Genomic DNA, 25033 nt, shown 5'->3' with positions numbered 1-25033 from the left:
GCCAATTATGACCATTTGATATTTAATACCAGCAATGTGGAAAAAAAGAAATAATGTAGTGCCAAAATAATGTACCCTTTTACAGAAGGAGCAAAGTTTAACAAGTTATAACTCCGCTTCTGCAGTACGAATGTCAGCGGCGAATGTCAGGTTATTATTTTAAAAAAATTGCAGGCAGAGGTGGGAATCGATCTCGGTACCTCCCGGTTAAAAAGCACTGTGCTAGACCACTAAGCCAACTAAATACCTGTTGTGAGATGCTTGACATTAATCTTTGATATTGCTTAATGGAACAAATCGCGGAACTTAAATCAGTAATAAAAGAAGTAGATTCTTATATATTTAGCGGTCAAAGGGGAAATATGTGTCCCTGCTCTAAAGAAAATATAGGTTAGAATATTATCAAATAAATTTAAATTAAAAATTGAGATTTTATATTTATTTCTTTCACGAGGCGGCATTATCACAGACAAACACTGTATAAGCTAAAACTCTACCCGCATCACTAGATGCTGTCATATAGCTCAGTGGTAGAGCATCAGACTGCTAATGTCAGTATCGTTGGTTCGAGTCCTCCTGCCAGCAATGGTTATATTTATGATTTTAATGCTACGCTACAATTTGTTCAATTTTTTTCGTTTATTTATTTATTTATTTATGTATTTATTTATTTTTGTTTATTTAGGCCTATGTAAATAATTTGATATATTTGAAAGAAGTATTTGAGCAATTGAAATTTTGATTTTATAATCCTATGGGGTCATTTTGAACCCCCACCCCTCCCAAATTGCCAAACGCACAACACCTATGAGTTTGATCAGTACGTCCATGTCATCATCATAAAAAAACAAACACATTCTACCTGACGCCGGCAACTATAAAAAATAGTATCACATCTTTCCTGCTCAATCAAAATAATACTTGCAAATATATCATAGTTTACTAATCTAATCCTGTAATATAGACATGTAATATCACCTGTAATATAGGTGATCATTGTTTACATGGTTTGTTATGGTTGGGATTAGATTAGTGTCCGATCTCTGTAATGTAATGTAAATGAAGCATATTGATATGCAGGAAGAATCGATCAGGGCACTAGCTTTATTGTCCTATGAGATGTAGGGCCTAGTGCGAACTGCCCAAGCTGATTGTTCATGTAGTATCATAATCTATTAGGGAAAGATAAACACTATTCAAAATATCAATAGACAAGAAGAAAGGGATTTAGAGACTTGTAATTGAGTCATGCATGATTTAACAGAAGGTTCTTTCCAAAACCTAATCGTAATGATTATTTTCTATATTTTGGGGCAAGAAAAAAATGGCACACACTTTCAAAATGGTCCCAAATGTCAATTGCATGCAAGAGATTTTTTGGGGTGGGATGGTCCACATTTTGGACATTTGCACCAAAATCCTGCGTACGGACATGCATGGTCAGTGGTAATATCATCTCAGCCAAGCACTGCAAATCTCAAGTGTTAATATATTAACATTTAGAGTAACAGATAATAAACACTATCGCACATTCATGAATACTTGTGTTAATATTATTTTTAGCACTTAGTTTTTTAAAACATTTTTTTATTTATATCGCTTGAATACAGTTATAAAAATGTTCATTTATATATGGCATATATGTCATTATAGCCTGGGCATATTCCTATTGTTAAAGTTGAACACAATTTAACAAAATTTCACGTGTTAAAGCCACATTTGCTGAGGAGAACGCCCTCAAAAATAAATTAAATTCTGGTTTTTACACGATTGTAACGTACTTTAGTCAATAAAGATACTCTGCAAAAATCAATACTTTAGGTGCTGTAGTTTTGAATAAAACGATGGAACCGGCGTTTTATCATTACGATGGAAATATTAGTCGAACACGTATGCACAGTATACACGGCGTGCGGGATACGCAATGACACACACCCCGAGGATCGTACCGTATCACAACCGCGGGAGTAACATGCCTGGGCGCTAGTCAGAAAATTCCAATTGTATATGCTTTACCTCACTTGTTCGGCTCAAAATTAAAAGGGAACATATCTGACAGTAAAAGCTAACATTTTATGGAAAATAAATACTAATCTATTTTGACAGAAATGTTATAATATGGCTTTAATATCTTAACACTTCTGTTAGCACTTAAAACAATAAAGCATTAATTATGAACATTTGAAACTGATGTGTTAATAAATGAACATTTTCAAGTGTTAGAGACCAAAAAAAATTGTTTGCTTGCCCTCAAATGAATTTTAAAAATTGGGTCGGTCGGTCGGGATTTCTTCTTCTTTTTTTTTTAATTACCAGCAAACTCTCCTGTTTGTAATTAATTAAGGCTCAAAATATGAAAAATCAGACAATTTTGGTGTCAAAATGAATCAACTAACATTACAAAACAACTAAAATGTTGAACACAAGTTCTAAAATACATTTTTTTTTACATCTTCAGAATGCAAATAATTTGAAAAGAAAAAAAAAACACGTTTTCATGACGTTCATGAAAGTTCATTTTCATGACATTCCAAAAATAGGGTCGGTATTCTTTTGTACAGTAAAAAAAAAAAAAACACCTTTTTTCTGATTTCCAAAATTAGGGTCGGTCGAGGGCAAGCAAACATCTTCTTTCTTTTTTTTTTTTTTTTGCCTAAATACTTTAAGTGCAGTGTAGCCCGTCGATTCTCACTCTTTTCCTGCTCTTTTTCATGTTTTTAGACGATCCCTAAATGGCACTTACCACGGATGCAAAGGAGAAACGATTAATCAGAAAGAAAATGGCTACTTGACCATGGAGAACATTCCGTAGAGGAAGAGCAATGTCTACATGCCGGTTATTTTGTACTCGAATTAAATATTCAGGATCAAGTAAGCTTGCAGAATTACGGACATTTTGAAGAACCGTTCACCGAAAATTTATAGCGTTTGGTGTTAAAGTGGCTGAATAAAAGCAAGTAGAAGTGTGGCCGAAAATGATAAGCTTAAAAATTAATAATATCTGAATGATATTGTGTCGTGTCATGTGTATAGATACACTCACGTACACATGAAGATACCATACTATACCGTAAACAGCTGATGCCTGTCAAGTTTATGATATTCTGTTTTCCGAACTGGCTAAAGAAGTACACATACATTCTAATATTTCATCAGTTTTATACAATTTGAAGTACAGTCTGTGTGTTAAGACTTGACATCGACAGTTGAATAATTTTTAAATGTCAAAGATGTGACATGCGTCAAGAAGTCACACCATACATTGCACACAAAATATAAAAAGAACTAAAGATTCCTTTTAAATCAAACTTCCCTGGGTACAACCTGGTTGCAAAAACTTGCAAATCATAACAGCCTGACTGAGTCATAAACCTCTAGTCAAAATGAGCAGCGCAGCAGCAGCCGCAGCAGCTATGACTAGTCCAACAAGTACAACTCCAGGAGGGAGAAGAAGAACTACCACTCCAACTTACAAATCAGAAGAGCAAGCACTAGATCAAATTGCCAAAGAGGTAAGAATGCAAAGATAATTATGACAGCATTGATTTGCAATTTATAGCAAATAGTGTTGTCCGGTATACAATTTATTTTGTGTAGCAATTCCCAAATTTTGCATAGCATTTTTTTTACTAACTTTCATGTGGAGGGGAAAATATTGGTAAATCTGCACTGTTCAGACAAGCATTAACATGCATAAATACTGTTAAATTTGGCATAGGCCTACATGTACAGAAACCAAATGTGTGATCATGTTTTTGATTACAAAGTACATGTACTGATGTACGCATACAATTTGTGTAGCAATTATGCAAATCCAATGCTGATTTAGAGGCTAACTGGCCAAGTAAAGATAAAAGCATGCTTATAGCGTCCTGTTTTTATTTTATTTTTACAAAACTGCTCTAAATACCTTTATTTAACACCTTAATTTTGAGTATTCGGCTTTGTGAATGATATCCTAAATTCGAAATTGAGGTGGAGGCACTTTTTTACTTTGTTGTTTTGGAAGGTAGGCCCCTCCTGTGATCACAATTAACTCTTCTGAAATGTGTCTTATATAATTATACATTTCTTTGCAAGGCTGTATATATACAAAATTTCAACTTCTCAAACATCTTTGAGAAGAAGTTATAAATAGAATTTACAAAATAAAAAGAAATGTGAAAATTCTCCAAAAAAGGAGGAGGGTGGGGTTGTCAATGGGTTGTTTATTTTTTTACTCGGCCTTATTGATGTCCACAGTGTACATGATGATGTAGCACTTGTTAGAATCTCTTGAAACATCATGGAAATTAGACTGTACATGTAAATGGGTTTAGGCCAGCTCAGAGCAAGTCAACATTTTGTGAATGGGATGTTTTTTGCACACATTTTAAAAAATATTTTGACAAGTTGACTAACTTGACTAATTTAATTATGTTCTGAATTGTTGGGCGATTATTTCTTTTGCCTATATGTCCAAGGTTGTTTCTGTGTTTTTGATCACAAAGATTGTTAGTTACATGTATCTACATGTAGATGAGGCATTTTATTCCTGATGCAAATTCTGCATCTTTATATTTTGGTGAAACTGTGAAAGTTTGGTGGTAGTTTCACAGTGAAAGAAAGGCATTTGATCCTTGATTTTGTTTCATTTGAGTGTTAAATTATCAAGAGTAAATTGTTTAGACCCACATTTTTCTCGCCAGTATGCGCAAGAATCTAAAAAGTGGGGGGAATTAGCCTATGAACCCCACAAAAGAGTGAGAAAAATGGTAAATTTGCGAGTGACTGAGACTATCAAATATAAGATTTAAGTAAATATAAAAAATATTTTTGGCCTTGAATTTGTTTCAATTCTCCTGAAATGTGAATTTAGAATGCGATATAGTCGGGTGGTTGTTAGTGTTTCATGACTGCTGAATTCTACAGTAAGCTTACTACTGTATTAAAGTGATAGAAATAGCCACAAATCTTGTGGGCCCGCCGGATGTATCTTTTGCGGGCTTATTTCAAGGCCTGTTTATATGACTTGAGCAATGTAATTTACCGACAAGCCTATGATTTTGCTGACAACACTTACTTTTACCGATAAATCTAAGAATTGGGAGTGTTTCATCCCCACAAAGCCAGGCACTTGCCTCAACTTGTGGGTACATACATGTACATGTATAGTTATCAGTTTCCCAGTCTGTAACACAAAAATAAAATCCTTTGGGTAGACAATGGCCAACTTTGTGATTACAAACCGAGCGCTGTTTTTTTTGTGACTTTATTGGAGGGCTTGGGGCAGGCGCATGCAGTAGTAAAAAATAATGTAGGGAGCCTGCAGATTAACTTTAATTGTCTTTGTAACCCAATTCAAAGACATGCTACATGTTGCATACAAAGTAAATATATTACCAACTATATGTATGCATACATAATAAATTCACAATTAATTACTTTAATTTCACAGGCGGAAGAGCGTCTTGCAGCTAGAAGAAAAGCAAGAGAAGAAGCCAGGAAAATACGAATGTACGAGTTGGAGAGACAACAAAAGGAGGTATGAATGATTTAAATTTATGTAAATTATCAACAATTTCAAGCTCAACACTTACATTTGTAGGCTAACATTAAACCTATGTCCACACTTATTCCTACTGTTGCTGATTGCATGAAAATGATAAAGAAGCACCCTGCAGATTCGCCTGTGTTAAAACTACATACCTGGCACTGCCTACCTTTAGATGATTCCAAAACACACTTAAATGCATCCTGTAAGATAACTCCAACTCACTTAAATGCATCCTGTAAATGAATGAAATTCACTGTATGTGTCAACACAATGAATATAGAATTTAGTCTTTAGTGTGAGAACACTGCTATTTGCAATGTATGCTGGCAGAGAAGAACTGCACTTGTTTACCTTTTTAGTGCATACACAGGGGAGTGTAAACACAAAACTGGGGTTCAGATTCATAAAAACATTCAACACTGCATTCATTAACCAAGCCATGTAGCATAGTGTGATCCTGGCGTGATCCTTTTTCAAGATTTGGCATTGGCCAGTGTAAGTTAGAGGGCGCCGTTCTTCTCTGCTAGCTACTGTATATTGTCTTAGAAATGTCAGATCTTAAATTATGAATTCGTATGTTGTATTAACAGCAGTGCCCTTTGGCTTAATATTTTTAACACTGAATCACTCAAATTCAACAGTTTAAATGCACCCTGAAATTTACATAAATTAGCGAAATTATTTGATTAATTAACCCTGTTGATTAACTGCATTGCATTGCATGTCGTTGTGTACCCCTTCATCCTTATGCACACTGTTACCATGGTTACCAGGCAGAGGAACAGATGGATAAAGAGTTCATAATGAAAGCGGAAGAGAAGAAAAACGTAAGTCTTGAAAAATATTAACATATCTAATTGTTTTCTGTACTGTGTATAACAAAATAAAAATAATAACACTAACGGGGCTTTCCACATACGTATCCCTATATAACCTTTCAAATATTTTTTATATTTATATATTTTCATATATTTTTTTATTACCCAGTTTCATCTTTCTGTTTGTTTGGTGATGGTATGCTTGTAATTGCAGTGGGTAGTATGTTAATGTTTAGAGGTTTCCATCATACTCTAGTGGAGATGTTCCAAGGGCAATATTGTGTACACTGTGATTATAATGACTTGATGTGCTTAAAAAAGATATAAACATTCTATTTGCACTTTACTCCCATTTTCAAAAAAATTGTCATTGCACAGGTGGCTTCAAAACTAATGTACTTTGTAATGACACAAGGTTTGGTCAGTCCTGTATGGTCCTGTATGGTTCAATATCTTATATGGCATTTTGAAGAAAATTGCTGTATTTAGTCAACCCAATAGACTTTTGCATGGCGGGTTCAAATTCACAACCAAGTTCCTGCAATGTTACTAGTGTTTTGGGGTTGCAATCAGTTGTGTATAGATCTACCACATTGCTATCTCCAGTATCTCTATATCATCTGAACCACCTGATCCAGCTTATGACTTGGGTCCTAGGGGTATGCTCACACAAATATCTTGAGCTTTCAGTGATTTGTTATTAAATTAGTGGAGATTATGCCTCAAAACACCAAGTTGTTTTCCACCAGGATCTGTGTTTTCACACAAACCCATTACACTATCAATTTTACACTATCTTGTAATTTAATTGATTAGTACATTATTGTGGTGGTATATGAGCACAAACTGGATATTGTTATATTATCTTCACCAGTCACTCCATACAATGAGAATATTGCCCATAGACTTAACATGACTATAAATTGTTTGAGTTTCCCAGGTACATACGAGTAATTAGTCAAAGAATACACTGGGAGTACCAACTGTGGAGGACCCCTTAATAGTGAAATCCTGTTACTTGTGGTTCGCATGGGTTTTGGTTGGGTTCCCATGTTCAAGGACTAGAACTCCTGTATACAATGTCAAAGTCAAACACTAAAACTTTTACTGGTAATCTTGGAAGAATTTATGTAAGTGGTATCAAAAGTGTCAAGAGTCAAAAATTACAATCTTTTTTAGCACACAAGTCCCCAAAATGGTAGGATTTTTTTCCATCATACTGCATGTTGGGAACCTAAAATTAACAATTTGTTTACTTCTTTAGGGTCACTTTCGGCACCCTTTGTATGAACATGGGAAACCAAAAGCAAGACCCAACACCCAAACAAATATCAAAGTGTGTTTCATCTCATTAAAAATCCTTTTGCTCATCTAGAAACCATCCATCTTTTGTCCAGTTTATTCAAACCACTATCTGATAAAGTAGACTGGATTTTGCTTCGTTGACTAGTGTGTAGTGAGAAGTTTTTAAATCAGTTTATGTTTGCTTACATTCATGCATATACTTCCCCTTTTTGTAATATGAGTGTAAAAGTTACAACTTTGTAAGTTACATTTCTTCCCTCGCATGGTGATTTAATTTGATCAACACCATCCATCATTTGTTTGATATTCATTTTAATTCATCATTTGCCTTTACTTATTTATCTAGTTTCATTTTGAATAATTCTCACTTTATTTTAAAATTATTCCACTTTCATTATTCATTTAAAAATTATTATTTTCATCCAATAATCCAAAAGTATGTATGTAAATGTGTATGACCATGACCATATAATTGTATACCGGTACTATAGCCATATAATAGATCTAACACAGTAACACCTATTTGTATGCTTCATGTAGTTTAAATCAAATCTTTTTCTCTTCTGTAACCATCATCATCTTCCTCCTTTCTGCTCAAACTAACCAACCATTGTACTAGCACCGTCAAGTCCGGAGACTGGTAACTAGATCCAGAATATAGTTGTTGAAACTTGTGTCTCAAGTAGTACATTGGCTGTTCCATTTATATACATCGGATTACACCCCCATGGAAGACATGACTTGATCTCCCACATAGGGAGCAGGGCCACAGATTCAACGAGAATCACTGAATCGATTATTGTAATGATTCTCGTAAAATTTGTTGTGAGAATCATTTTCTTTTTATTGAATCATGCAGTAAGTGAAGCGACTCCGATGGTTTTTGATTCTTGTAAACTGGCACAAAATCTAGGCCCTGGGGAGTGTAGATTTCAAATGGAGTCACCCACATTCAGGTGACTCTGATTGAGATTATCACTCTCTGTGTGGAAGATTAAGGTCTTGTCTTGACTTGTAGAATACTGTCCCACCCCCCAAAGTTGTGAGCTAAATGGACAGGATTAATGGTGCGCAATGTGAGTAATGACATGCTTTGAATGACTTGAATGAGGTCATGTCTTCCATAGGGGCCAGGGGGTGTATGGATTTCAAATGGAATAGCCCATTTTCATATTATTCTGTCAGTACTAGTAGGGGGGGCTAGTATTTTACAAAATTACACTTATTATTTTTTTACCCTCCTCAAAATATGTACCAACCCTAATAGATAATTAATCAAGAAAAAAGAAAACAATTCGAAACTGCTAACCCCCCTGTACATACCCTCTGAAAGTTTCAAATTAAGGTTGCCGAATTCGGCAGACTTGCACTGCTTTTAACACAGGGAATTTCTAACTGACAGACATGCATTGCTATAACATAGGTTATCGCTGATGAAATGATAATTTTAGTGTCCACATTATAGTTTGTTTACATTTTGAACAGTTTAGGTAATAAAATATGTAATTTTATAGGGGTGGGTGTCAATATATCCCTGGAGGGGGGGACATAACAGGCCTACGTGTATTTAAGTTCCTTAGGAAGTATGTAAAATTAATAAAATAATTATTGTTTTTCATATAATCCAACCTTTTTGTCAAGTAAGATATCTACTGCTACATTGAAATCATCAATGATTACATGATGTAATGTTGTTTCAAATAAAGTTTGTTGGGGGTGATTGTTGGCATTTTTTTATAATGCTTCAGCAGTCTAAAATATTTTTTCGGCATAGGCCTAATGCATTATTAATGCAGAAGTATATCTTGAGTGTCATCAATCTCAATGCTTTCGATAGGCCTACTTGTCCTAATCTGCACTTGTACAGGGTCCACCTATATTTTTTGTACCAATTGTAACTCCTTAATCCTCCTAATATCAACTGCAATGTTTGAGTTCTCTTCGCTTCCATGCTCTCCTTTTAAGTATCTCGATCCTGTTTCATGTTCAAACTTCCAATTATTTTTGGAATATCACGTGCGTTGTGCAATTATGCTGTACGGTTTTATATCAAGTCTGCTGATCTACATTTTAAATGTGAGGATGAGCTAGGATGAAACAGATTTGAGTTGATTAGCCCCATAAGACCAAAGTTCATAGTTTATGAACCCAGCTTCTTTCTGCTGCTATGTTATGGACTGGTGCCTATTCAAGTTTTGCAGTATTCATACTTGAAACGCATGATGATCATAATTGTCTTCTGCTCCCTGAATCCAACTATACCTCCTTTTTACCGGAGGAAACCCTTGGCAAGCAGTAGTACATTAGGATCTCCGATTTGTATGACTACCTAAACAATAACTAAATAATACTCTAGTAAGTACAAAACTGCTGAATCAGCAGACTTAAGTCATGTAGACCTAAAAGTTAATAGAAAAGAGACCACCAGGCATAGTCAAAGAGAAGAGCCAGTTGTACAACTTTATAGGCCTATAAGGTTTGGAACATGAAACAGCTAGGAGGACAAGGCATTGGAGCTAAAGAGATCTCAAACATTGCAGTTGATTCTAGGAGAATTAAGGACTTAAACTCACTCAAAACTACGAATACACCCTTTACAAAATACAGGTGGTATAGACAAGAAACAAGATAATAGAGAACAGTAGCTAACAGTTAAACTGAAAATGCCAAAAACAAGTGATATTTTCCCCTAGACTGATGAAGCATTATAAGAAAAACCTGTCAGTAACCACTTATTCACCTTAAAACTTTATTTGAAATGTCACATCAAAGGCTGATGGTGTAACACGTGATGATTTCAAAATAATGCAGTAGATGCTACTCGCCTTATAGGTTAGGTTGCTTTAGGCCAATATGTGGAAAATATTACACAGCACCCCCCCCCCCCGATTGACACCACCCTCCCTATGCCACTATATAAAATAAAGTACATATTATATAACCTATAAACTGCTCAAGTATGTGAACTAACAATTGTGGACTCTAAGATTACCATTTCATCAGCGATAACCTATGTTATAGCAATACAAGTGTGTAGGTCATTGAATTCCCTGTGTTAAAGCAGTGCAAGTCTGCCGAATTCGGCAACCTTAATTTCAAACTTTCAGAGGGTATGTACAGGGGGGTTAGAACTTTTTAAAAAATTTTTCATTGTTGTTTTCTTGTTTAGATAGGTCATCTACATATTTTAAGATGGGTAAAAAAAAAAGTTGGTCCTAATGACCCCCCCTAGTACTAGTTAAGTACATGTTTGTGTGTGTACATATATATGTGTAGCTACTAGCTGGTTGTTCATAATTTGCCCAGGGGCCCCACATATTGCATTTTGTATCTCCATCAGTACTCGAAATAAGATGAGCCCATCGATAATGCGGGCCCACAGGGCATATGAATTTTTGTCAGCAAAGTCAACAAGACTGACTCATGTTGACTTCCGTGACTTCCCTCTAGTAAGAAGGGTCGCTAGTCTGAAGGGTCGCTAGTCTGAAAACCAAATTAAGTTCGCTAATCCGTACACGTAGGTTCTCTAGTGCGAATATTGAGAATTGTGTCAAGGACATAAAAACATGGATGTCCTCTAATTTTCTTGTTTTAAATGATAGCAAAACAGAAATTATTCATTTCACTTCTCGTTTTGCAACGCCTCGTCAATTACCTTCCATCAGTGTGGGTGAAGCTGCTGTCAATCCTACGCCCCAAGTGAGAAATCTTGGTGCAGTTTTTGATCAACAGCTTAGGATGGACAAGCATGTCAATAACTTGTGCCCGCCACTACATTTGCATTGAGCAAGATTGGGAAGCTGCGCAAATACCTTGACCCGGACTCCACTCACAAACTCATCCAGGCTTTTGTCATCAGCAGGCTTGATCATTGCAGTTCTCTCCTCCACAGTCTCCCACAGAAAGATATAAACAAACTTCAAAGAATCCAAAACATGGCCGCTCGCCTGATTTCTCTTACCAAAAAGCGTGATCACATAACCTCCATTCTTCGCGACCAACTTCACTGGCTCCCAATTGAGGAAAGAATCCACTTCAAAATCCTCCTCCTCACATACAAGACGTTCCACGGTATTGCTCCTACATACTTGTCTGAATTGATCAGCCTTTATATTCCACCTCGTGGCCTTAGGGCAGGTAATGTGCGTCCCAATGACCATCTCCAAATTGTCCGTTCCCGAACAAAGACCTATGGTGAACAGGCTTTTGCTGTTGCCGCCCCAATACTGTGGAACGCCCACCCGGAACAGATCAGCAAATCACCCACTCTTGCTCAATTCAAATCGCAGCTGAAAACCCACCTGTACAGAATTGCTTTCCTTGTTTAACTTATGTCATGTTTTTCCCACATTATTTATTTTGCATTGTAATGAGTTCTCTTTGTTTGTTGCTTTTGTCATTTTGCTTGTTAGCGCATTGAGATGTTTTTTTTTACGTTTATGCGCTCTATAAATGTGTTATAATAATAATAATAATAATAATAATAATTAGAGAATAAACGATAGGAATTTTTATTTTGTCTATCCTCTATCATGTGATAGAGCGACAGGCAGGTCCAATATTTTGAGTAGTGGATGCCGCACAGCCGGTATCCACTACGATAAAAATATTGGACCTGCCTGTCGCCTATCATAGGTAGAGGATAGGCAAAATAAAAATTCCTATCGCTTATTCTCATTCTTAGTCAGTTAAATATTATTTTAATAACTGTAAACAAAATTTTTAAGCAAAAACTAAATTACCGTCATTATAAAATGAACAAAACTTGTTTACAACTTCACATATTCTGTGGCGCGTATTGCTAGCGCGTTCGAGTATTCCGCACTAGTCTACGCATCCAGCGCGATACATACGCCAAGACCTCTACACGCCGTGTTACGCATTATCAAGACGCATGATGACGTGGGGTCGCTCTCACGGCCTGATAGACGGCACCAAATCATGCGATTGTCCAATCAGAAATGTGTCTACGAACTAGACCACTCCCACTGACTAAGAATATAGAATAAGGGTTAGAGTTAGCAAGCCTTATTCTATATTCGGACTAGCGAACCCTCGGACTAGAGAACCTGATATTTGGACTAGCGAACCTTTTTCAGAATTCGGATTAGCGAATGGTAAATTATGTATTCGGACTAGCGGGAAGGAGCCTTCGGACTAGGAAACCTTCGGACTAGAGAGTTGTCACCGCTGACTTCATTATCAATCCATGGCATTTGCAAGTCTGAAATATTGCCATGTGTCATAATTGTGGACCAGTGTAACATTAGAATTGTCCAATTTGAATTTGGGCCCATGGACAGTGATGAAGACCCATAGATTTCAAATCCAATCCAAGGGCCTGATCCTGACTTATTTCGAGCACTGTTCCAATCCTTAGACAGTTTTTTTGGAGGTTGGACAACACATAGCATCCCAGCAAACACAGAAATGTTTCAAAAATGTTGTTCCAGTTAAAATTGCTGTTTAATAACATTTAAATGTCAAGTTATAAAAGGTAACAAATAGTTTTTGAAAACATTTTTATATGAAAAACAGTACACAATTATAAATGATGTCAAAATGTTATTACAAAATATTTTTCAGCAAACATGTTTGAAAAATATTTTGTCAACCCTTAATGATGGATGACCTAATCGACAACCTCATCACCCCACTTTTTCAAATTGGAGATTTTGGCATCGGAAGACAGCCTCATTTCCAATTGTGGTATATCACACATACCGTTCTATGCAACGCACTGAATGGTCTATTGTTCTATTGTGTCCGATTTGAGCGCTGACATATTGGAAAATGTTGCCAATCAATATTCATGAGAGTGTACATTCAACGTCCAATTTTCAAAATTGGGTGACTTGTGCTTGGCAGGTGTAAAATACATCTGACTGGGCGTTTTGACATCATCGAATGGCTGCCTATAGTGCTGTTAGTGTTAGGCCTATGTGTGTGTGTGTGTGTGGGGGGGGGGCTGTGTTTAGTTTCTATAATAATTATTATAAGGCCTACATTTATTTGTCATTCCTTTCTTTTCCTTTCTCTGTACTTATTTTTTCCTTGATAAAGTTTCACTCCCTCTTCTTATCTCCTTCCCTTCTCCATCCCCTCTTACGCTTTGTCCCCTCTCATTCCTATCATTTTCCTTACCTTTCTATTTATTTACGTCTTTTTATTTATTTCTCTTTTATTTCTTCCTCTTTCTCTCTTCCTCCAGTCCCCTCTCATTCTTCATACCCCTCTTCCACCCTCATCCCCTACCAAGACCTCTCACAGAAGAACTGCACCCTCCAGTACGCCACTGTTTATGACATTCTCAGTCCTTCTTAAAATAAAATAAAATGTCAATTTGTGAAACAACTTTTATATAGGCCTATACCGGTATACTTATTATATGTTACATGTATAGGCCTACATAGCTATTACCATTATACAATATACAGACATGCAGACATGGCAGCTTTGATGTGTAATCATCAGCAAGCGCATTCAATTTATTTAAATGAAGCACCTAATGTCAGTGGGGTGACAACGAACTATACATCAGCGGCTAATGTGTGCCTTTTGTGCTTACGGCTACTCAATCACACCTGTGTGTGTTATGCTAACAAAAGGTACTTTTCGTTAAAGTAAGCGCTTTCACGCGACTTTCATTTGATCACTTATTGAGAGTAGCCTGCTAGGTAAAGCGTTAATACACTGTCGGGTCAGCTTACCGATTTAATGGCGGAAGCCCTTTGTCCCAAACAAAAGGTACCTTTCGATGAACAGCTTGTCAGATTTCAAATCGGCACAAGATTTCAATGCGTTGCGTAATCTATTTCATCTCAATCTTTATAATAGCTCCATGGTTCTATGGACCATTGGAGAAACACATTTTACTTCCAATTTTAAAACAGCTAGTGCATTTTACATGTACCTCAAAACTTGGGAATTGGATTCTTTTGGTACTAGGCCTCAATGAAAGGTACAAAACACAGTACAAAAAAATCTGACCAACATTATGTTAGAATGTTTTGCATCAAGTTTTCTCAAATGTTTTCTGAATATTAATGTTATTATAAATGTTTTATACCCTTTATATAACCCAACATTTAAATGTTTTCTGGGAAAATATGCTTGGATGGGTTGCTGGCCTTTCTGGCCGATAATTTGTATAATTCACCACCACACATGATTATTGCACCACCCCTAATTGAGCAAGCAGGGGATACAACTCATGGGGCGCCACCACCCAAACCACCCCTTACCAGTTTGAAGAATCACCCCATTGACCTCTGAATTTTATGTCAAATACAGAATGTACATATGTATGTAGAATGCATTCTCCCCATCTTCTTGATTTTAATGGCGTGTCCATTGTAAAATTATTGATGTTGTAAAATGCTTGCTTGTTGTGCTTTAAATGACAGTGACATGTTGATTTGATCAAACATAGCTGTTACTGTATACACCAATGTACATTGTATATACCGGTACTTGTGTTATTTTTATTTGTCATTTTTATTTGCAGCTGTTTAAATTCATTGCTGTCAATGAACGCACAATTTCTATTTCAGTTTCAAGTTGTCACTGCAGTTACTCTTGTTTATTTGTTATACATGTGTACAAACTGCAGATTAAAAGGTTCTCCATTCCTAGAACTCTTGTTGAGTAATCATGATTACTTTTTATGTAACAATACTTATTTGGAAGGGGTGTATTAAAGCCATGATGTGTGATTTGCTTCACAGCGACGCCCTCAATTTTACTCGGATTTCTACTTTTTGCATAATTAAAATGCCCAGCGGTGTACTAAAATACCACGTAAAAGACTATAAGCCTGAAGTGCTTTAATAACAGTAAAATTGAACTTTTTATATTAAAACCGGGTCAACAGAGTTCATCGATCGACTGCTTGCTAACATCTCTCGTGGATGTCATCTCATGTGTACACACGTCGAGCGTGATGCCCCGTGTAGTATTACAGGTTACGATCGGCGACTGTAGTACACGCATTGTAGGCGCTAGAATGAAATCGCAATTTTCTTCGTTATACCTCATTTGTTTGGCTCGAAGGGGATAATGTGATCAGTGAAAACAAACATTTAAATACGAATCTATTCTTTATGCAAATCACACATTGCTTAAATGATACAGGATTCAATTATTATCTTCATACTAACAGTAGGATATATATAAAGTGGGCATGCATTGTGCACATGTACTGTGTACATATCATCAGTGTCAAAGCAGGCAGAAACATTATCTATGTACTGAATGATGTGACCTTTGATTTGACCTTTACTTGACCTTTACCCTGTCTATGTACCTATGATCCATAGAGTCGTTCAAGTTCACTGTCTCAGTCACACTCATTACTTCACCTACATGTACACAGTAACAAGCAATGAAACCTTATCTCTCTGTTGATAGTCCTCCCACCAAAATAGCTCTTAAATAACATTATGAGAGCAAATGACAGTGTGTACTAACATGCACCTACACATATTACGTAGTACACAATGCGGATATCGTAATATGCATGTACAATTTCAGCAAATCTATTCTCTAATGCAAAGAATTTTAGATATCATACTCTATCAAACAAAGCTAATGTATTTACAACTATTACACATACTGCTTAAGTTACTCATTTCTTTCAAAGAGCGTACATATATGGATGTGTTAAGAGGAGCAATGTCAGTGTAAGAGGAATTGGTTTACAAATGAAAATTGAAAATGGCACACATTTTACACTCTACATGTACTTAGGAGATGAAGGAAACGTTACAGATCTAATTTCTAGAAAGAAACCTCATTCACTAGATGTATACTACATGTAGGGGATGCACCATTAGATATTATTGGGAGGCTAGGGAGTTTTTTGAAAAGAAAAACAAAACTTTGCCCACTAGTGAGATGAAAACAAAATTGCCTCACAGATGAGTACAAATTTTTCCCTACCCAACTCTGTACAACTTCGTCGGCAAAAAAAATTGCCCTCAAAGGCAGCGGAAAAAAATTGTGCCTGACCCTGACTACCTAGCCCCCCTTCTGATAATATCTAATGGTGTGTCCCTAAAGTATACAACTTCAACCGTCTACTCAAGGTGATTAAATGTAGGCCAATATATTCTGTTAATGCAACACTGAAAGTGTATTCATGGACACCATGTATATATAGGAAGTCATTATGTACTGTAGTTATTGTTTGGAGTTGCAATGCTGAAAGTTTCAACTTGTAAATTTTGTGAATGATCTGATCTACACAGGCCAAACTTGATCAATTTTGCATATTAATTATTTGAACATAATTGCCCACAATTTTAAATATATACGTATGTAAAATACTGAAATCCTGGATCTCAGACAGGCTTGTTGAAGTTGTTTATGGTATTTCTACATTGCTTTTTTATGTTTTCTCCCTCTCCCCCCCATTTTGGTCTCTCAAATTCAAATTGTCTGATTTTGGCCCCAGTAGATCGTATCATGTCACACATATATATTAATTATTATGCTTTCTTCCAAACACGTTTCATTTTCATGCTGTAAATAATACAAAATAATTGTGTGGATTGGTATAATGCTGTCAGCTCAATGCTATTGATCAATGCTATTATTATATTTTACGGGCTCATATTGAAATTCCCTTACACAGGAAGGTGTGCGCCATCCTGCAGCTTTCCTGTGCTAGCCTTTTGTTAAAATCCTGGGCAGGGTGTATCACTGATGCATATATAATCCATCCGTTTTATGACCGAGCTTTCCTGAGGCTCACGCTTAGCGAGGGGAATCCTGCCTTTCTGTGTGAAAACGTGGTAGGGTATTTCAATATGAGCCCTAAGTGTATTGCAGCTTTGTTTGTTTGGCATGTATTGCTCTGTATATACATTAAATCATCAATTTTGTGACTCATTCTTTGTTTCTCATATTATTTACGACAGTTAATAAAACATGCCAGTGTAACAGGGACGTCCTATACCGGCGGTAGCACCACCACCTCTGTGCCATCATTCACACCACACGAACATAGAAGAGGAAGCGCAGATTCCGCTGAACAGGAAAGCTTGAAGGTAAAATGACCTCCTTATCTTATGACCTTTGACTTATTGTCTACCAACGTGTATGTTTGTAAACAAACTTGGGATTGTCCGCAATCACAGGCACTTGTTTTTTGGACTTACTTTTATGGCATTTATTACCAGATAGCAAATATTGTGACTTAATTTGATGAAGCAAAATATGTACCACCAGTTATTTCATAAAACTCAACAGGATATGTTTATGTGTTTAATTTTTTAAGATGAACTGGAAATGGTAGACTTTACTGTACATGTAAAAAATTTTGTTTATAACGATAATTTTTTTTCAGAGCTGAAGAAAATAAGCAAAATTGTGACAGTGAACTGTCAGTCATGAAATTCCTTCCAGAAGTAATTGATATATCGATATAATTTCACGAATTGAAATTTACATACCCCGAAGTATTGGCTCGATATCAAGAAAGATGATATTCTAAAACGGAAACATTTCACAAAACTGTGATATGAAAGTTATTAACATTGTAAGATTATATTTAAGCACATGATTTGAAACGGAAACTAATAAGTAATAAGAGCTCGCTATTAGAACAGATATGATCTGCCAATGTTCAAATTAACTTTTTACGGTGTCATTTTCACTCAATGACGTATTTTATCAAACCGGTACTTTCGTACAAAGACTTTCTCTGTAAGACTTTTGAGTTTGAAATTTAATTAAGATTTTGCTTACCTTTGAAGTTATTCAAAAGTATTTTGTATGTTTGACAATTTTAATTTTTTAATTCAATAGTATGAAAATAGATATGTAAGTAACTTGAAAAAACCAATGCACAAAAATGATATTCGCTGAAAGATATCTCCCATATAATTGATAAGCTTGTTGTGGATAGCATTTCTTCTGCAGTCATCATGGACAATAACCACCAGTTTTTACGATGATTCAGTCAACAATGGAGTCGTTAAACAAGGCATTACACCATACTGGTGTGGGAAAAATTGGCATTTAGCCCATCCATGTATACTGCATTGATGGTATCATCATGAAGCTTTGGTAGTATCATTATAGTGTGAAAAGGCTGTGTTTTACAATTAAATTGGAAGTTTCTATCAAAGCAATTTGCCCATCATCTCTGGTCTGGACAACCCACACTTTGTGGACAAATTAAAGTACAGTAGTAGCGGACAGGTGGTAAAGCGTGGGAAGTAATAAACATGGATGTAAATGCTAATGAAGATACATGGATGGATGTAGAATATGATCTTGAGGATGATGATATTTATTGGTTAGCATGGGTAAGTTCAGGCCTAGAAATCTGTGGCAGTACAGGCAAATTCATTTGGATTCTCGGAAGAGGATTTTGCGAGAATCTTTGCAAATTTGGGATTGCCTCAATTTACCTATCTACCTCCCGCTGCCCAAAACAATGACTGAAAAATAGTGCCCTCTGTCAGTGTGATTCAGGTAGTCGCCAAATTCAAAATGGCTGTTATTGGTAAACAAAAGGTTCACGCAACCGATTAGCTTGTTTTAATGTTAAAATACACTCTCAAATCAGTATTATTATACAATATCTTAATGATTGAAGTAAATTATACCATAATTTGACATTTTGTTGTTTCAGTTGTTAAAAAAAAAAAAGTCAAACCGGGAGTCAAACTCGGTGCTCCACAAGTACATCTTTTTTCATCCTGTAAACTGTCAATCTTTATTCATGTTGGATTTCTTAGTCTGAAGTAAGATATTGCGTTTTACAGAATGCTGCTGACAACTTTAGACCAGGACACACTTTATAAACCACTTCAGAGACACAGCTCTCCAGTACAGGGCACAATACCCTGATCAGCCTGCATAGAATAACCACCACAGCCAGGATCAGCTCCCTGAGTTTCTTATGGGTACACTGGGACAATTAACAGCAAATTCTTGTCCAGCGGGATTTCAAACTAGCTCAATTTTGTGATGAGATTAAAATTATGACACTGCAGGGTTTTGAACCTGTACCATCACATCAGAGTCTAGCACCGTACCAGTTCAGCTAACTCAGGGATATGAGTACTGGTCTGGAGTAGGGAATAATGGACAACTTCTTCAGTATGTGTGTTTGTAGTTCTTGAGTGGCAGCACAGGCCCTTAAATTCAAGGGTTTGTGGTAGCAGTCTGGCAGGGAACCACGAGCCTTTAGGAAATGATGACAGTACTATAAATGTACCTATGTGTTGGACATGTTTGATGTACCAGCATGGGTCTGGTTTCATAACACTTGTAACACTTTTTTCTGACTCATGATCTCATATAAAGTAAAGATTATTAAATTATTGTTATAACAATAATATCATTATACTTCCTTTACATGGTAACTGTACTAGGGTAGGTTTCTGTGTATGTTGTACCATGTACTCATAAACTAACCATGTAGTCGTCAAATAAAACAAATCACAGTACTTACAGAACTTGACGAGAGTGGAATTTTAATTCTCCCCCAAATGTGTTGTCTTGAAGAGGTTGCTATTTGCTATATTAGTTGTCTCTTGGGGACGTTGATCTTCAATTTGACAATTTCACTCTGGATCAAAACTGAGACATATGCAATGAGTACTACAGTGATGGGCTGATCTCATCGTCATTTCCTGAACTGGCCTGATTCTTGGATTTACTAGTTGTGAATTGTAATCGAGGGAGAATCCCGTCGCTTGCCAATCTACCTAGCTAGCTATTATACATTTCATCAGAAAGTCAGCGTATTAAATATGCACCCAACAGGAATGTATTATTTTGACAGAAAATCACTGCTGTGGCTTCCAAATTGGAAATATATAATGAAGGTGGGTTGTTAACTCAAATACTAACTGTCAGCTGTAGGTATGTGTGTAACAGAAAGTTTCTATATGTACTTGTAATTATGTCGAAGACGTATCATATGTATCAGTTTTGGACGTCAGATACACTCAAGGCCAGGGTACAGCTAGGATTTTTATGAGGGAGTGCTGTTTTGGGGGTTGGAGGAACTAACTTTTTTGTGCAACAGCACCAGAAAAGTTTTACCTTTTTGTTCAATTCTGGTGTTTTAAGGTGTAGGTCTATAATAAGTCAGTCATCAAGCTAGGAGTCTGAAATTGATAAACTACATTATAGGGGTAATGGGTTCATCACAAGAATTACATATATTGTGTATGATGCTCCCGTCCAAGCACCAGAATTTTTTTACCTTTTTATTAAATTTCTGTGTTTTAGGGTGCAAAAACATTGTGAGGTGGACTTGTTCATGCATCCAAACTGATGGGAGGGGGGAGGATTCGCGAGTGACTGATGTTTTTGTGCCTCCTCCAATGATGATGTTCTAGCCAATTTTAACTTAGAAGATAATACTTTTAGTTTGTCTGTATTTTGCAAACTTCAATCAATACTGTGACAGCTATTTAAACATGGATCTGGTTTAACGACTTTGTCTACGAGCTACAAAAAAAATGTAACAAGTCATTCGGTATTGGGTATTAAACCAATTGATGCTGAAAAGTTTTATATTTTTATGTGTCTTAGGATGATCAGACTATGGATGGTGACATTATGTCAACTAAGGTAGGAATGGTTGCTAAGCAACCAATCAATCAGCGCTAACCAACCAACATAGTAGTTAATGAAACCAGCTTATTAGTTGATGCACTTATATAAAGCTTTTTAAGTTTTTTTTTTTCATTTTGTGTACCCATGTTAACCTTCTTATTATGGCCACATATCATTTCTTAGTCTAGTTTTGATTATTTTGTCATTATTTTTTTCATAATAAATCAGCCTAACTGTATCATTTTAAAGTGCTTTTTATTGCTCTGATCTGTTTTGGTTGTCATACAGTATATGTGCATGTTTTTGCAACAAATTTAATTTTCCAGAAGTTTATGATATGTCTGAATTATGATTAGATCATTTTTCTCAAAATTTCAGATTCATCATTGATTTACTAAATATTTGTAAAAAGAATTTGTTTATGACTTTATGTTATGCAAATATGTATGCATGTTGTAAATCGTTTCAATTTACAAAATTAGAAATTACAATTTAAATGATTTTTTTACACAGATTAGAATGGAATTCTTTTTCACAATCGTCATTGATAATCATTTCAGGAATATTTTCATTATTTTTTCGTTTGTTTTTCTTTCTCCTGATACATGTACATGCATGTTTAGAATATGTATGAAACTCAACAGGGTTCGCAGGTTTTTGCCGCAGGTGGAAAAAAACGCGGTTTTAACCACGGTTTTAACCGCTTGGCAAAAACAATTTTTGCCAGTTTTTGCCGGCAAAAATGGCAAAAACTAAAAAAGTGATAAATAGTTCAGTTTTTTCATCTCAAAACAAATTATTAATTTACCAAAATAATTTTCTGAGTGTAACAAGGCCAGATTTTGTAATTATAAGTAACATATATTAAGAAATTGAAGGCATGCATTTTTATTGCTCAAGTGCATTTAACCGAAATGTGGCATACATCAAATTCAAAACTTTTTCATTTTAAGGACTTGATGAGACAAAAAATATGTTGAATGATTCATTAAAAGTTGTGTGCTCCTGTTTATGAGCTTTCTGCCCTACTTTTTAATATTTGAGTGACTATATGTGAGTTTTTGCCATTTTTTGCCATTTTTGCCAGTTTAAACCAGGCAAAAACTGGCAAAAACAGGTTTTTGCCAGTTTTTGCCACCGGCAATGGCAAAAACAAGTTTTTGCCGGCAAAAACCGAACCCTGAAACTCAATCACCCTTCTGGTTTAATTTTTTTGTACGAATATTACTAAGATCATCAGTTCACGACAAATCCAAAACGTCATCAATATTGATTGTATTAACACATAAACATGCACAATAAATGATGAAAATCGTAAATGTTTATAATCGGAGCCGGATATAAAAATACTAGTTTGTGACTGATATCACCATCACCTGTCAATCAAACTGAAATCAAATTGAAAGTTCAGAATGCGGCAGTAAAACAGGGTGCCCTATGGTTAATTTTGCACCTTCAGTTCTACAAATCATCTCAAAAGTTAGGTCTTAGTAATAGGAAACCTGAAGGCACCAACAACAATGCCTAGAAAAGTTGCCTTTTGCTTTGTAAAAGTAAGTAATTTTTTGCAATTTTCTGTGATTGAAGCCACCAGATGAAAACCTTCCTTTTACACTACTAACCAATCAAGGGTCATCTAGGAGTTTGATTGACAGTAAAGTCAGATGCAAACTGGCCTTTTTAATTCATTCTCAGATTATAGAATTGATTTCTCCACTTTATCAAACAATTTAAAAGAGCAAATTTGAAAATGACTGTATTAGGTGATGAAAAAAAAGCCATGTTCTCAACCAACCCAGATTTTGCAGTTTGATGTAAAAATTTTTTTATAACTATGCAATTGAAAACAGCCATTTTTTGGCTGAAGTGGATTGATTATTTGATTTTTACCAAATTATTTTGAAAATATGTTAACAAAAATATGTTCAGATTTAGCAAACTTTTGATGATTTTAAGGCTCCAGAAAAATTAAATTAAAAAAACAGCAACGTCCAGACCGCTCAACCACAGGCTCAACCCTATTTGGCCAGACCATCCCTGTCAAACAGGTGGGATTTTTTCGTCACCTTATCTGGAATTATGAATGAAATATGCATTTATCGGTGATCTATAAAGAGGCATGTGCATCCTTTACTTTCTTGCTTGATAATAATTTTTTACAGAGAATTTTCACAATATATTTTAGTTTGTATCTCTCCTGCAAATAACTCCTGTATTAGTAATGGTGTTGTTAAAAAATATAGGACCACAGTGATAGAAAATAATTATAACTTGTAACTTTGTACGGTACCCCATAGTCATGTAAATGCAGTATTACTCCCATGGCATAATAGTTGTTGAATGTATTCACTTGCATAATGTTGAACTTTGACCCTGAGTTATGAAATTAGAGAAAAGGCACCAGACTCTCTAATACAGCCTTGTGTGTAATGGACATATTGGATTGTCACTCATGGAGGACCAGAATAAGTGCGACTTATATACAAAGATTGATATTGAATGATGGACTGGTTACTAAAAGCATAGTGTTACAAAGAGTGGCACATGTTGCGTTTGCCGTTTATCACACGTTTCAGTCACAGTGCATTTAAATTTGTTATTCTCCAACCAGTTACTGACTTACATTCTCTGGCAGAGAAGAACGGCACTTGTTCGCATTTTGTGAGCATGCACAGCGTAAACACGGAAGTGGAGTTCTGATTGGCTGATTCAATCCTCTGACAATCATAACAACAAACCGATAATCTGATTGGCTGATTACATGTATGTGTCAAATCGTTTGGTCAATGCAGAGTGGCGCTCTTGAAGGGAACACAAAGCTCTGTGTATTTCACTTATTAGCAGGGCATGTGGGTCAATCAATGCAAAATGCTGCTGTACTTCTCTGGTAGTGTGGTTTCAGGTCCGATCAAAATAAAGAACTTCTTTGTTCAATTTCTCTCTTTATGCCTTTCTTCTTCCATTTGCCATTACACACAAGGAGAGTTTTGTGTATTTGTTCCCTATTCAATATACTAAGAGTGTTGTACAAGTATTATCTAAATAAACATGCTTTCCTCAATCCTAACCTAGAAGCAATTATTGCCACAAAGTTAGTTGTGTTTACATTAGTAGTCATGGCAATATCCTGACACCATTATACATTCCCCTGTTGAAGTGATAGGCTCGGTTGGGATCCTAAATGCTTTTTCATGCAGTACTTCACCAGTGCGTTTGCTATAACCTGGATAATTAATTATAGATCTGTATATTTGCAAAGATGTGATATAGTATAGGCCTACTGTTGACATAGGCTTTGACTAACTTTATAGTATACTTTACTAGAAACTATTGGGCTCAGTAGTTCTCACAACTGATGCTTATGACAAGATATTGTACACTTCCCATAATGCATTTCTTCTCTGCACTGATTTGCTATTCAGTGCAACATAAGTCAACGGTTACCAGAAATACCTCAATTGTAAGTTGTGGATGAGCTCTGTTAATTCAGGTATTTTTGTCACTCTAGTATCAACTCATGTGGCACTGAATAGTAAATCAGTACAAGGAAGAGATGCATTGTGGGAAGTGTAAGAGTATACTCTCTTTTCATGATTTCAAAGGTTGTGTTTCAAGTTTTAAAGAACAAGCAAAGATCGCTAGAACTGCACATGTTAGTTAATGCCATCTAGTATTACTTCCTAATGAGTGATTCTCCTGTTACAAAGGAATGTTGATTAGACAGTTACGTGTAGTTTGCCTCAAAATCTTGTTGGCAAAGTGGTAATGGAGTGCTCAGCTCCCGATTCCAGAA

At 35.8% G+C, this 25033-nt stretch overlaps 1 protein-coding gene across 3 annotated transcripts in view; it reads left to right on the top strand.

Annotated features, from left to right (window-relative positions):
* Positions 1-2788: 2788 nt before the first annotated feature.
* The window catches only part of LOC140150453 (leucine-rich repeat flightless-interacting protein 2-like), a 46705-nt gene continuing 24460 nt past the window's right edge, over positions 2789-25033 (top strand). Inside the window, exons 1-5 of one of the 3 annotated variants that reach the window (XM_072172469.1) lie at positions 2789-3512; positions 5438-5524; positions 6310-6363; positions 17580-17708; positions 21217-21255. In XM_072172469.1, the coding sequence (XP_072028570.1) occupies positions 3384-3512; positions 5438-5524; positions 6310-6363; positions 17580-17708; positions 21217-21255 (438 nt within the window). In that variant the 5' untranslated portion in view covers positions 2789-3383. The remainder of the gene's footprint in view (positions 3513-5437; positions 5525-6309; positions 6364-17579; positions 17709-21216; positions 21256-25033) is intronic. The other 2 variants (XM_072172472.1, XM_072172470.1) reach the window with 2 other exon arrangements.

This window comes from Amphiura filiformis, chromosome 4 (genome assembly GCF_039555335.1).
Source record: "Amphiura filiformis chromosome 4, Afil_fr2py, whole genome shotgun sequence".
NCBI classification, from domain to species: domain Eukaryota; kingdom Metazoa; phylum Echinodermata; class Ophiuroidea; order Amphilepidida; family Amphiuridae; genus Amphiura; species Amphiura filiformis.
The sequence above is the reverse complement of the archived record's forward strand: the minus strand, read 5'-3'. Positions and strand labels throughout refer to the sequence as shown.